This window comes from Ips typographus, linkage group LG3 (genome assembly GCF_016097725.1).
Source record: "Ips typographus isolate SLU linkage group LG3, UJ_Ityp_2.0, whole genome shotgun sequence".
Taxonomy (NCBI): Eukaryota; Metazoa; Arthropoda; class Insecta; order Coleoptera; family Curculionidae; genus Ips; species Ips typographus.
In genome coordinates this window covers 22093556-22107490 of record NC_138424.1, presented here as the reverse complement: position 1 = coordinate 22107490, position 13935 = coordinate 22093556, and the positions used below count along the sequence as shown (strand labels likewise).

At 32.8% G+C, this 13935-nt stretch overlaps 1 protein-coding gene across 4 annotated transcripts in view; it reads right to left on the bottom strand.

Annotated features, from left to right (window-relative positions):
- The window catches only part of LOC145725916 (uncharacterized), a 276687-nt gene that overhangs the window by 132087 nt on the left and 130665 nt on the right, over positions 1–13935 (bottom strand). For all 4 annotated transcript variants that reach the window (XM_081974838.1, XM_081974837.1, XM_081974840.1 and 1 more), the window contains 2 exons: positions 9347–9504; positions 733–840 (listed from right to left, as the gene is read on the bottom strand). In XM_081974838.1, the coding sequence (XP_081830964.1) occupies positions 733–840; positions 9347–9504 (266 nt within the window). The remainder of the gene's footprint in view (positions 1–732; positions 841–9346; positions 9505–13935) is intronic.

Sequence of the window (13935 nt, the reverse complement as noted above, 5' to 3'; positions counted from 1 at the left end):
CTCTGGCATTTCAGAATAATTCTATATGTTTTTGTGAATTTTTTAAAAATTTATATAAAGTGTAGACTTGTAGAGACTTTTGTCAATTTCTAGGAGGTTTTCAGAATTATCTAGAAGCACTTACAAAATGATGCTAGAGACCTCTGGTAATCTTTAGAAGGTTCTCACTAATATTTAAAAGTCTCTGGTACTCCATAATAATTTTAAAGATTTCTGTTAATTTAAGAAAATTGAGCAAAGCTACTAGACGCTTTCAAGATTCACACAATCATTCTAGACTGCTCTGACAGTTTTTAAGAGATTTTCAGTTGTATTTAGGACATCTGGCATTTACAAATGGATTCTAGAAGCTTATGGCAAATTTCAAAAAATTAGGAAAGGTCAGTCACGTTTTGCAATTTCTATGAGGTATGTAGGACCTTCTGGGACTTACTAAATGATTCTAGAAACCTTTGGCAACTTTAAAATTCAATTCTTTTAGATAGACTGGTAGAAAAATACTGTATCTGACCAAATTTAAGAGGTTTTTAGTAATAGTAAAATTTGTACAGGAAGTAGTTAGTATGGGTAGCAGTAAAAATTGAATTTCTGCTGCTACTTTTTATTTGAAAATATTATTTGAGTTACTGAGTTTATTTAGCATTTACTTCCAAGTTTCTTCGAGATCTTGTAGACTTTTTTGTAGGCAATTTACATGCACTTTTGATACTTGCTTTCCAATAGTTAACTTACCCAAAATTTGGCTGAGCACAGTTCGTCCATCTTCCCCCAAACAAGCACTGCGTGCATCAAAAGGGTTGGTGAACTGAACAAAAGCGTATCCCTTGTGCATCGAGATGCCTGCAAGAATAAAAAACAACGTACATAAACCATTTTAAAAGGAAAAACAGGATCGAAAGGAAGAGGAAAGTTTGCTTTTTATGACTTTACGTACGGTTAGCAGTGCATAGTTAATGTCGGTGTTAAAGTAATTACAATTTATAACGCAGTAAAAACTTTGATTATAACCCACTTCGAGCGGAAAGTTAGTTCTGCCAACTTGTAAATTTGCCCTTTTGTAAGGGCGGCGCATAAAATATTTATATAGTTTCGAATTAATATTGCTAATGTTCATGTAATTTACGATGAGAAAATTTCAACTCGAGAACTTGAAATTGGCTCTATCGGTATACTTATTTCCGAGTTTGATGTGCAGCATTATAAGGGGAGAAGAAAATCAGAGTAAAGTAAAACTTTGGCTTAACTCTGCATCAGTCTTGTAGTTCGTTAGTTGCAATTTAGCATCGGGTAAAGTGTTAAAGTTTTTGCTTTTCAATTTGAACATTTATGGTATATTATGTAGCTAGTGCTGTAAGAAGCTTGTTACGAACGATTTGGAAAAAGTAACTAATAAGTAATTCCATGAGGGAGTGAATGCTTTAGAGCAAGTGTGTAAAGAAAAAGAAGAGAAAAAAAATTTCTCCATGATCAGTTACTTTATGGTAAAACTGTGCGTAAAGAGGGTTATTACGTAACTGAAAACTATGCGTAATACACTACAACTTACGCTTGGCTCAACTTAGAGGTTTTCCATTATTTTTTTTATTTCATATTTTTTAAGAATTACAGAAAAAAATTAGATTTTATGTTCAATCTGATTTTGACAAGGGTTATGACTTTTAACCAGTTTTTTAGATCACGTGACATTTCCGCTATTTTTGGAGTCACATGAATTTTAGCGGCTAATATAACTTGTTTTTCAGTTAAAATGAAAAAAATCACCTCACTTTTTCATCATTTCCCCACCATTTTCTAGATCACGTAACACGTTTTCTAAATTTACGTTTTTTAAAACTTTTCATACACTTTTCCATTCAATCGCGAATAACTGTCTTATTTGTCACATAATGTAAATACTTTTATAGGTCGATGGATAGCCAATAAAATAGACGTTCCCTTATCAAAGTTGACCAATATTTTCTGTTCAATTTTCATGCACTGTTTTGTTCGAACCTAAATAACTCCCTTATTGACATGGTAAGGACTTTAATATGTCAATAGATAGCCAAGAAAAGCTTTTTAAAATATGACAACTTTGGTTCATTGGTTTGACGGTTTGGCCGCTAGAGGGCGGCAAAGTTAACACATTTTTTTTTCACTTTTTTGATGCAATATTTCAATTTGGTACACTCTGTGTATATATTTTATGTATCAATGGATAGCTAATAAAATAGGCTTTCCAACAATGTGGCAACACCGGTTCGTTGATTTATTGGTTTCACCGCTAGTGGGCGTCAAAGTTGATACATTTATTTTCCACTTTTTTTAGAGTTTTACTCAATCGTAAATAACTCGTTTATTTGGTCCACACTATATAAACTTTTGTACGTCAATAGATAGCCAATGAAATGGACTTTCTAAAGATATGACAATACTGGTTGGTAGGTTAAACCGTTTGGCCGCTAGAGGGCTTCAAACTTAATCAATTCTTCTCTCAACCTTGCGAATCCAAGCAACTAAAAACAGTTTTCAAACTTCTGACTTGCAAGAACCCTTTGGGAATCTCTTGTAATGCTTTCAAGACTCTGGTGACATTTTGGTGTTTCTGAGCTGCAAAAAACTGTTTGAAACCTTTTTCTCTTCTCTTCATCTACAATTTTGGAGCCACTAAGAGCATTTTGGTGTTTCTGAGTTAGGATAGAGAGAAAGAAAACATATACTTGGGGATATACAAAAATATAATAATATACAGGGTACCATAATACGGAAAACATTTTAGATGGATTGGACATGCAGAGTTTTTGCATCTTATTTGGTGTTTTTTTCATATTGATCAATGTCTTTCGTCGCTCATCCAATATTATTCATTATATTATTAAAAGCCTCTAAAACTACCTAAACAAACCATTTATAATTTACTAGATTGGAAACACCAAAAAGACTCTAATAAATGAAAAGTGTGTAGGTTATTTGTGTAGGAATTTTGAGTATTTTAAAAATTGGTAATCTCAACTTCAGTTTTCAAAAAAAAAATTAAATATACGTAACCCTGCATTTTAAAGATTGTCTTATAATTTCTCGTTTATTAACATAATTCAATTTTGAATCCGGATAATAATGTCATCTTCCCAATAAAAATTCCCCAATTAATCGATCCTATCTTATAAAACGAACAAAAGTCCTCTTGTTAATAATGTTTTTTTGAATGTTGCAAATATTATTGTAACTCCGCTAGAAAATTGCAGAAAAGCCAAATATATTTGCTAAAAATGTACTTCGTACACCACTAAATTATGAACAGGTATCACGTCATCAGTTTTCGAACTAGTGAAGCATTGGAAAAGATAAAGAATTAGATTGAAAGCGGTTTAGTTCACGAAACATCGATCAAAAAGCAACTAAAAGGCAATAAGCCGCAAAACCAATAAAAATAAAATTCCGTTTTTTTTGCGGTGATTGCTACCGTAACGCAATTTTTCGGCTAAGATCTAATGAAGTGTCTTATCAATGTCGTTCAGCGTTTTCGCCGAAAACGAACCGCCCCTAATTTTATTTTTCTCGTCCTGGATTGGCAATAAATCAACTTACGTACGTTTCCTCTCTGTTTCAATGGCTTTGTTCTTATCCAGATATATGTTTAGTCGTAGATGGGGTAAAAGATATTTCTATCGAGTGGCTTTTCGTTTCGACTCGGCTGATGATAAGAGTATTTCGGGGAGAGCTGTACAGACATATTTTACGCTCAATTTGCGTCACTTTTTCCAACGTAATTGATAAGAAACGGTGCAAGAAGGAAATTAGCCTGGAAGGCGCTTTTATTGGAGAAATTGAGGCCGCGCCGAATTGGCCCTCCAGAGTCACGCTCGATTTTTCCTCCACTGACATATTATGAGAGAATATGAGGGGATGGAATTCCCCAAGCAATTTACAGTCTACCAGACCTAATCAGAACACAGACATTTTTATTCCTAATTTTTGGATTAAGTCTCGTCTCAGCTATATGTATAGGGTTATGAAAGTACACCCAACCAAAAATTATAAAAAAGTAGTAGAAAAAAAAATTTATTAAAAAAATAAAGTAAGTAATATACAGGTGTGATAAATCCAAAACCGACCATAGGCAAACGGCGTAACGGACAGAGAAACGTACATTATTGCATGCGCGGGACTAAGACAGAAAACGAAAAAAATATCAAGTAGGCCATATTTTCAGCGCGCTGTTGGCAAACGCCAAGTATCACTCAAATACCGTCGACTAAATAACTTGGCGTTTGGCAACAGCGCGCTGAAAATATGGCCTACTTGATATTTCTTTCGTTTTCTGTCTTAGTCCCGCGCATGCAATAATGTACGTTTCTCTGTCCGTTACGCGGTTTTCCTATGGTCGATTTTGGATTTACCACACCTGTATAGTAATCTGGTCTACTTGAAAATGTCAGTGCAAATGACTATCACAATTAGGCGTAAATGTACCGTGACCGGTTATTTACCGCTAAGTAAAGTAAAATTGGAAAAGTAAAATTCAGTGTGTGACAGGAAGATTTACCAATTTTACCATTAAATTCCAATTTGATCAGTATGTTACCAGCGAGCTTAAGTTCCCTTACTAGGTAGGGTTGAAATAAACATGGTGCAAACAAATTATTTTATGTTAGGATAACCTAAAAATTAACAAAACCCTAGTAAAGTATAACCTAATGATATTTCTGTGCAAAAGGGCATAATAATTGAAATTTGCTTGAAAGATATCATTTTCCTGTCATGACAGATTTAAATTGTCATTCAATTCATTAAAGTCATTTTCAGTCAATATTGTCCTATAAAATAAAAACTGAATTGATGATGATGAGGAACTTTTTATGAAAAAATAGCTTTTTCTGGAAAAATTTCATTTTTAGATTTTTTGTCACTTTTCATTATTATCACCTGTTTACATTATGACAAATATTATGTTTTTGAGATGAGAAAAATGGTGCGAACCTAAAAATATTTACTGACTGACAATTGTCAAAATAACGGTCATAAATCTTAAAAACACGTCTTGTTTCGAAAACTGTGTGTTGCAAATTCTAGGCATATTTTGAGAGTTTTGACATTAGTGAAAGAAATCACGTGGTTTTTGCAGGATAATTTAGCTAGGCAGTCATGTGACCACTATAAAAATAACTATCATAAATCTCAGAAACACGTTTTGTGATTTTTGCAACTTTTGAGCACAGTTTGACAGTGTGATAGTCAGGAACAAAATTGCTTGTCAAACCCTCTTGAACTGAGAAAATTAAAATTTAAGCACATTTTTGGAATCCTCATTAAGTTTCCTATCCAATGACCTGAAAAAGCACCACAAAACTGGTATAGTCAGGGAGACAAGCGGTGTCAAAATTTGAACTGCCAGAAACACAGTTTGAAAAGACAGTCAGAGACCAAATCGCCTGTAAAACTCACTTAGAGTACGAAAATTACTGTTTTAAGCACATTTTTGAAATCCTCATTAAATTTCCTGTCCAATAACCTGAAAAACGCTACAAAATTTGGTATAGTCAGGGAGAAAGCGGTGTCAAAGTTTGAAGTGCTAGAAACACAGTTTGTAAGGACAGTCATGAACAAAATCGACTGTAAAAATCACTTGCAGTAAGAAAATGACTGTTTTAAACACATTTTTGGAATCCTCATTAAATTTCCTATCCAATAACCTAAAAAAGCACTACAAAACTTGGTACAGTCAGGAAAAAAAGCGGTGTCAAAATTTGAACTGCCAGAAACACAGTTTGAAAAGACAGTCAGTGAACCAATCGCCTGTAAAACTCATTTGGAATAAGAAAATGACTGTTTTAAGCACATTTTTAGAATCCTCATTAAATTTCCTATCCAATAACCTAAAAAAGCACTACAAAACCTGGTACAGTCAGGGAAAAAAGCGGTGTTAAAATTTGAACTGTCAGAAACACAGTTTGAAAAGACAGTCAGTGAACAAATCGCCTGTAAAACTCATTTGGAATAAGAAAATGACTGTTTTAAGCACATTTTTGGAATCCCCATTAAATTTCCTGTCTAATAACCTGAAGAACAGTACAAAATTTGGTATAGTCAGGGACAAAAGCGTTGTCAAAGTTTGAACTCCCAGAAACGCAGTTTGAAAGGACAGTTATGGACAAAATCGACTGTAAAAATCACTTGGAGTAAGAAAATGACTGTTTTAAATACATTTTTGGAATCCTCATTAAATTTCCTATCCAATAACCTGAAAAAACCTTACAACATTTGGTACAGTCAGGGAGAAAAGCGGTGTCAAAATTTGAACTACCAAAAACACAGTTTGCAAAGACAGCCAAGAACAAAATTGCCTTTAAAACCCAGTTGGACTAAGAAAATGACTGTTTTAAACATATTTTTGGAATCCCTATTAAATTTCCTGTTCAATATCGTGAAAAACACTACAAAATTTGGTATAGTCAGGGAGAAAGCGGTGTCAAAGTTTGAACTGCCAGAAACACAGTTTGAAAAGACAGTCGTTGAACAAATCGCCTGTAACACTCATTTGGAGTAAGAAAATTACTGTTTTATACACATTCATGAAATTCTCTTTAAATTTCCTGTCCAATAACCTGAAAAACACTACAAAATTTGGTATAGTCAGGAAGAAAAGCGGTGTCAAAGTTTGAACTGCCAGAAACACAGTTTGAAAGGAGAGTCAGAGACCAAATCGCCTGTAAAACTCATTTGGAGTAAAAAAGTGACTGTTTTAAGCAAATTTTTGGAATCCTCATTAAATTTCCTATCCAGTAACCTAAAAAAGCACTACAAAACCTGGTACAGTCAGGGAAAAAAGCGGTGTTAAAATTTGAACTGTCAGAAACACAGTTTGAAAAGACAGTCAGTGAACAAATCGCCTGAAAAACTCATTTGGAATAAGAAAATGACTGTTTTAAGCACATTTTTAGAATCCTCATTAAATTTCCCATCCAATAACCTAAAAAAGCACTACAAAACCCGGTACAGTCAGGGAAAAAAGCGGTGTTAAAATTTGAACTGTCAGAAACACAGTTTGAAAAGACAGTCAGTGAACAAATCGCCTGTAAAACTCATTTGGAGTAAGAAAATGACTGTTTTAAATACATTTTTGGAATCCTCATTAAATTTCCTATCCAATAACCTGAAAAAACCTTACAACATTTGGTACAGTCAGGGAGAAAAGCGGTGTCAAAATTTGAACTACCAAAAACACAGTTTGCAAAGACAGCCAAGAACAAAATTGCCTTTAAAACCCAGTTGGACTAAGAAAATGACTGTTTTAAACATATTTTTGGAATCCCTATTAAATTTCCTGTTCAATATCGTGAAAAACACTACAAAATTTGGTATAGTCAGGGAGAAAGCGGTGTCAAAGTTTGAACTGCCAGAAACACAGTTTGAAAGGAGAGTCAGAGACCAAGTCGCCTGTAAAACTCATTTGGAGTAAAAAAGTGACTGTTTTAAGCAAATTTTTGGAATCCTCATTAAATTTCCTATCCAATAACTTGAAAAAGCACTACATAACTTGGTACAGTCAGGGAGAAAAGCGGTGCCAAAATTTGAACTGCCAGAAACATAGTTTGAAAGGACAGTCAGAGACCAAATCGCCAGTAAGACTCTCTTGGACTAAGAAAATTACTGTTTTAAACACATTCTTAAAATTCTCATTAAATTTCTTATAGTCATGGGGAAAAGCGGTATCAAAATTTGTACTGCAAGAAACACAGTTTGCAAAGACAGTCAAGAACAAAATTGCCTGTAAAACCCACTTGGAGTAAGAAAATAACTTTTAAGCTCATTTTTGAAATCATCATTAAATTTTCTTACCAAAAACTTGAAAAACACTACAAAATTTGGTATAGTCAGGAAGAAAAGCGGTGTCAAAATTTGGACGGACAGAAACACAGTATTTGTAATTTTACCAGTAAAACTTTCCTGGTAAAGTAAAATATTTGCTTTAGCGGTAATTTACCCATCACTACAATTTTTTGAGTCACTAATAGCACGGTAGTTGGTCTACATCATAATCCATCTTTAAATTGTCTCTGGTTGGTCAATTTTATATTTCACACTCAAGATTTGTTGTTACTTATCTATTTACTAAACTGTTTATGAAATACCAAATATTTCTATAAAAGTATTAAGTAAGTAAGTTTCACCAAAAACTCTAACCTCTCACTCGAAAAACTTTGCACTTAAAGAAGTGGAAAACAACGACCGCTTTCCTAATTCTTTTAATCCACAACAGCAAATAATAAAGCGATTTAGCCAAAGGCCAATGAAGTGTTTTATCAACTTTCTACAAGAGAGGACACTCGCGCAAGTATTAAGTATTTATCGCTGTTCCGATTCTTGATTAGTTACGGTTCAGTAATCGGTTCTGACAATGAAACTTTGAATTTGGGCCAAACAACTCGGAGGAAAGTTCCTAAAGACCGATAAAATACATAAATCTAGCCGCCTCTGCTATGCTTATTAGAGCGACAAGGCCGACGAAAAAATAATCAGACGAAGACAGTGCCGAAATAAAAGAAAACCGATATTCGAATTTGAATACGTTCGCGCTTTATCGGGACTGGAATTTCGGTATGCAAATGATCGTTTCGGAATCATTTTATTGCCGACAAGCAAGACGTTATAGTCGTTACGAGGCGGCCGTATTGACTGCTAACAGATTGGGAATTGATAAAAAATCTTCCTCGAACGAAAGATTTACATGTTTCGGTAAATGTTTTCCATCTGTTGCATGTTACAACTCAAAACCCAATCATCAAAGTGTGTGTCGTATACAAGTAAATTGTGTGCTACTTTTGTCTGCATTAGAAAGTTGTGCAAGTCAGTATATTACGTAACTAGTGATGTAAAAAGCATTTTATGCACGATATGGAAAAAGTTAATTCCATGAGTGCGTAGAATGCCTTAGAGCATTCCTTAGAAAACAGCTGAATATCGACTACATGAAAAATACCCAGAACTTACTTGTGATTGGACAAGAAAACGCAGCAAGCTGGAAGCTGCTGACCAATCACAAACTACCACAAAGAGTTACAAAAAGTTTAATTTTCTAGTGTTAGTTAATATTAATTCAATTATCCATTAAAAATTCCTCATTTTTTAGCTTTTTTTCTATTGTAAAATTTGTACTACCGAAAATATTTTTCTACGTGTTGCTCCCCATTCATTGTTTTTAGTACACCAAATTGCAAGTTGTTTAGGACATTAAGTGTCTCAGTGTGCAACAGCACACTCGAAAGTTACAGAATCAATGCAACCGGTTGAGGCGAAGCAAACAACCAAAAGTAAGCAATAATCGAGTTTTATGAGCGCTTTTAGAGTGTGAAATTTCGCAACTTACCAGCAAGTCTGCCGTACCGCTGAAACATCCTTTCGACGTCCGTTTTCGAGCACTGGAAAGTATTTAAATTTCCAACGAACACTCGAGAATTAACGGCCTGGGGGTCTTGCGAATTAGTCTGATTACCAACTTTGCTCATTTTCATTTTCGCTGTTTGTCTGCAACAAAGAAAATTACTTTACTTCACTATTTTCAAACCTTTTTATTGCTATTACATTATGGAATTATTATGCGACACGATTTAACTTAAGTATAATGCTGCACTGCTCAAAAAATATGGATTTTTAATAATTAAGTGATTAATTGCAACCAGAAACTAAACAAATCAAAATTTCACCTGAAAAGGCAAGGTGACCCTTTCTGAATAATTGTAACTTTTTTAAAAAGTATTAAAAAAAGACCCCTAATTCCCCCCATTCTTTTAGTTTTTTCGAAAAATGGAAAATTTAAAAGTGCTTTTTTTGTACTTATTTTACCTAATTTAAGGTCCTTTGGTATAAATATGCCCTTTGTTGTGCATTGGAACCCTCCTGGAGCAAAATAAAAAATTGCCAAAATTGCACTTTTTGCAAAAATCGCATTTTTGCCTTTTCTGAATGATTGTACCTTTTTTATTTGAACTCGTATAGATTTCACTAAAACGTCATTAGAAAGAGGATAAAAAATACTACAAAATGAGCTAAAACTGGCCTTTCTAGCTCTTCATGTTACCGAGATATTGAATTTCAAAAAGTAGTAAAAAAAGACCCCTAATACCCCCCCATTCTTTAATTTTTTTTGAAAATTGAAAAAATTTAAAATGCTTTTTCTGCACTTATTTTACCTAATTTAAGGTCCTTTGGTATAAATATGCCCTTTGTTGTGCATTGGAACCCTCCTGGAGCAAAATAAAAAATTGCCAAAATTTCACTTTTTGCAAAAATGGCATTTTCGCACTTTTTGAATGATTATAAATTTTTTATTTGAACTCTTATAGATTTCACTAAAACGACATTGGAAAGAAGATAAAAAATGCTACAAAATGAGCTAAAACTGGCCTCTCTAGCACTTCATGTTACCGAGATATTGAATTTCAAAAAGTACTAAAAAAAGACCCCCCCATTCTTTCAGTTTTTCCGAAAAATGGAAAATTTAAAAGTGCTTTTTTTGTACTTATTTTACCTAATGCCCTTTGTTGTGCATTGGAACCCTCCTGGAGCAAAATAAAAAATTGCCAAAATTGCACTTTTTGCAAAAATCGCATTTTTGCCCTTTCTGAATGATTGTAACTTTTTTATTTGAACTCGTATAGATTTTGCTAAAACGTCATTAGAAAGAGGATAAAAAATACTACAAAATGAGCCAAAACTGGCCTTTCTAGCTCTTCATGTTACCGAGATATTGAATTTCAAAAAGTAGTAAAAAAAGACCCCTAATACCCCCCCATTCATTCAATTTTTTTGAAAAATGGAAAATTTAAAAGTGCTTTTTTTGTACTTATTTCACCTAATTTAAGGTCCTTTGGTATAAATATGCCCTTTGTTGTGCATTGGAACCCTCCTGGAGCAAAATAAAAAATTGCCAAAATTGCACTTTTTGCAAAAATCGCATTTTTGCCTTTTCTGAATGATTGTACCTTTTTTATTTGAACTCGTATAGATTTCACTAAAACGTCATTAGAAAGAGGATAAAAAATACTACAAAATGAGCCAAAACTGGCCTTTCTAGCTCTTCATGTTACCGAGATATTGAATTTCAAAAAGTAGTAAAAAAAGACCCCTAATACACCCCCATTCTTTAATTTTTTTTGAAAATTGAAAAAATTTAAAATGCTTTTTCTGCACTTATTTTACCTAATTTAAGGTCCTTTGGTATAAATATGCCCTTTGTTGTGCATTGGAACCCTCCTGGAGCAAAATAAAAAATTGCCAAAATTTCACTTTTTGCAAAAATGGCATTTTCGCACTTTTTGAATGATTATAAATTTTTTATTTGAACTCTTATAGATTTCACTAAAACGACATTGGAAAGAGAATAAAAAATACAACAAAATGAGCCAAAAATACCCCCCCATTTTTTCAATTTTTTTGAAAAATGGAAAATTTTAAACTGCTTTTTTTGTACTTATTTTAATTATTTTAAGGCCATTTGGTACTAATATGCCCTTTGCTGTGTATTGGTTTATTTTTTTTTTATTACAAAGCTAACTTTTTGACAATTTCAGGGTTTAGTAATGGCGTTGTGATCTTCACATCTAAAATACTAAATAATTTTCACTTTTGAAGTACCTACTTCACTATTTTAAATGGACCACCCCGTATTCTATCATGTTTTTTGAACCTCAAATATGTTTCATGTATTATAACATATATTCATTCAACATTTTTGGAAATATTGACATTTGAAAAATGACATTTTTACATTTTGGAGTGTCACAGCTAGAAATGTGAAAACACCAGTTTGATTTTTTGGAGTAAACATTATTTTGTAAATTTTTATAGAATTGTTGAATATTTTTTGTTTGTCTGTTAGGTCAACTTTTGGTTTCCAACATTATTCGTTTTAATGGAAAATTCCATTACAATAGTGATTTCAAGGGACAAATTTTCATACGAAAATTAAATTTATTGGGACGCGGTTTTAGAACTTCCTTAAAGAAATAAGTTATTGATTGATTTTTTTTAAATTGTAAAGAAAGTGTGACATGGCTATGAAAACAAAAATTTTTTTTCCACATTGTCTTTTATTTATGTACAATACGGACATATTGTATTGTATAAATATATAATATGCGATATTGTTGAGCACAATTCTCGTTCATACATAAACAACAAAACATACAATAATAAATCACGAAATTCAAAAGGAAATTTATTCATAGCATCCTATTTTATTATGGCACAAAACGTGTCAGATAATTATTGTGTGTGTATCGATCAGTCGTGCGTGTAATTTTTTATTTAGAGCCACGGAGCCGAAACAAATTTTAATGACAGAGCGCCGCTCATACTCGTCATGTGGACATAAAATTTGCAATATTTCATTTTGCCGGCCACAATTCGGTTACGTATCAGAGATGACGGCTCCGGACTGTATTAATACAGATCGTATCCGGACTAACAATAATTAACGGCTAAATTAAAATGCCACATCCAATCTCGTTTATGACCGATTTAAATATTTATTGTTCGGTTCCGTTTCATGCTACACACTGTTTTTTCTCTCAAACATCAAAATTTTTGAATTAACTATATCAAAATGTTATACATATTCGAATTGGGAATAGAATACACTTTTATATCAACAAATTGTTCAACAGTAAATATAGTAATTTTTGAAAGGCTTAAAGTGCTTAATTCTTTTGGTAGAAATATGAACTTTGCTGTGCATTGGAACCCTTCTGGAGCAAAATCAAAATTTGCTAAAATTGCACATTTTACAAAATTACTTTTATTCAAATTCGCAGGAAATTCGTTCCTACGTCATTCGAAAAAGCATAAAAAATACTACAAAATGGGTTACAAATGGCCTCTGTAGCTCCTCATGTTACCGAGATATTGAATTTAAAAAAGTACCTAAAAAACCTCTCTAGTACCCCCCCATTCTTTCAATTTTTTTGAAAGTGAATAATTTTAAAGTGCTTTTTTTGTGATTATTTCACCTAATTTAAGGTTCTGTTGTATAAATATGCCATTTGCTGTGCATTGGAACCCTTCTGGAGCAAAATAAAAATTTGCTAAAAATGCACATTTTACAAAAATTGCATTTTTTTTCTTTTTGAAATATCGTATCTCTTTTATTTAAATTCACAGGAACTTCGTTTCAACGCCATTCGAAAAAGCATAAAAAAAACTATAAAATGATCCAAAACTGGCCTCTCTAGCTCTTCATATTTTTCAAAAACAGTACAAAATTAATTAAAAAAGAAAACGTAGAACTGCGGGTAAAATTTAAAATTACAGTTTTATGTCAATGTTAACATTTCTTCTTCGCAAACTTCTTTATATTTATGTGAATATAAAATTCAGTTTGTTCAGTGGATTTTGTTTAATTCGTTTTTGATGTTGCACTGATTATTTTAGTACCAAAAGCGACTTCAATGCACTTTTAAGGTCAATCTTTATAACTATCGGATAACCTTTTCCTAAAACGGTTCCACCCTGAGGATCTCGACTTAATGGAATAGGGCACGGCGCATTGTATAATGTATATGGAAGGCATGCAGGAATTCAAAGGGCGTATTGATATCAAGCCAACACAAGGAATGGCGCAGGGAATGCAACGAATTTGCGAATGAGATAGATCGAAACCTGCTTCGCTTTAGGCTTAAGCCGGTATTATCGAATGGTTGTTAACTTTAACAAATTGAGTGAGAAATCAATCGTTAAAGTCTATTTACGAGTTAACAAAGGGATTTATTAAGTCAAGTATTACACAGAGAAATGACAGCTAGATAGTTTGTATCAGTCAGTATTATTTGACAAAAATGTTTAGAACTCTAAAAAACTGCTTTTTAAAACTTTTGATTAATTAGGGATTTTTCAAGCTAAATAAATTACCTAATTACTTCAGTTTAGAAACTTTTTAAGGCTTGCAAAAAGAAAAAAATA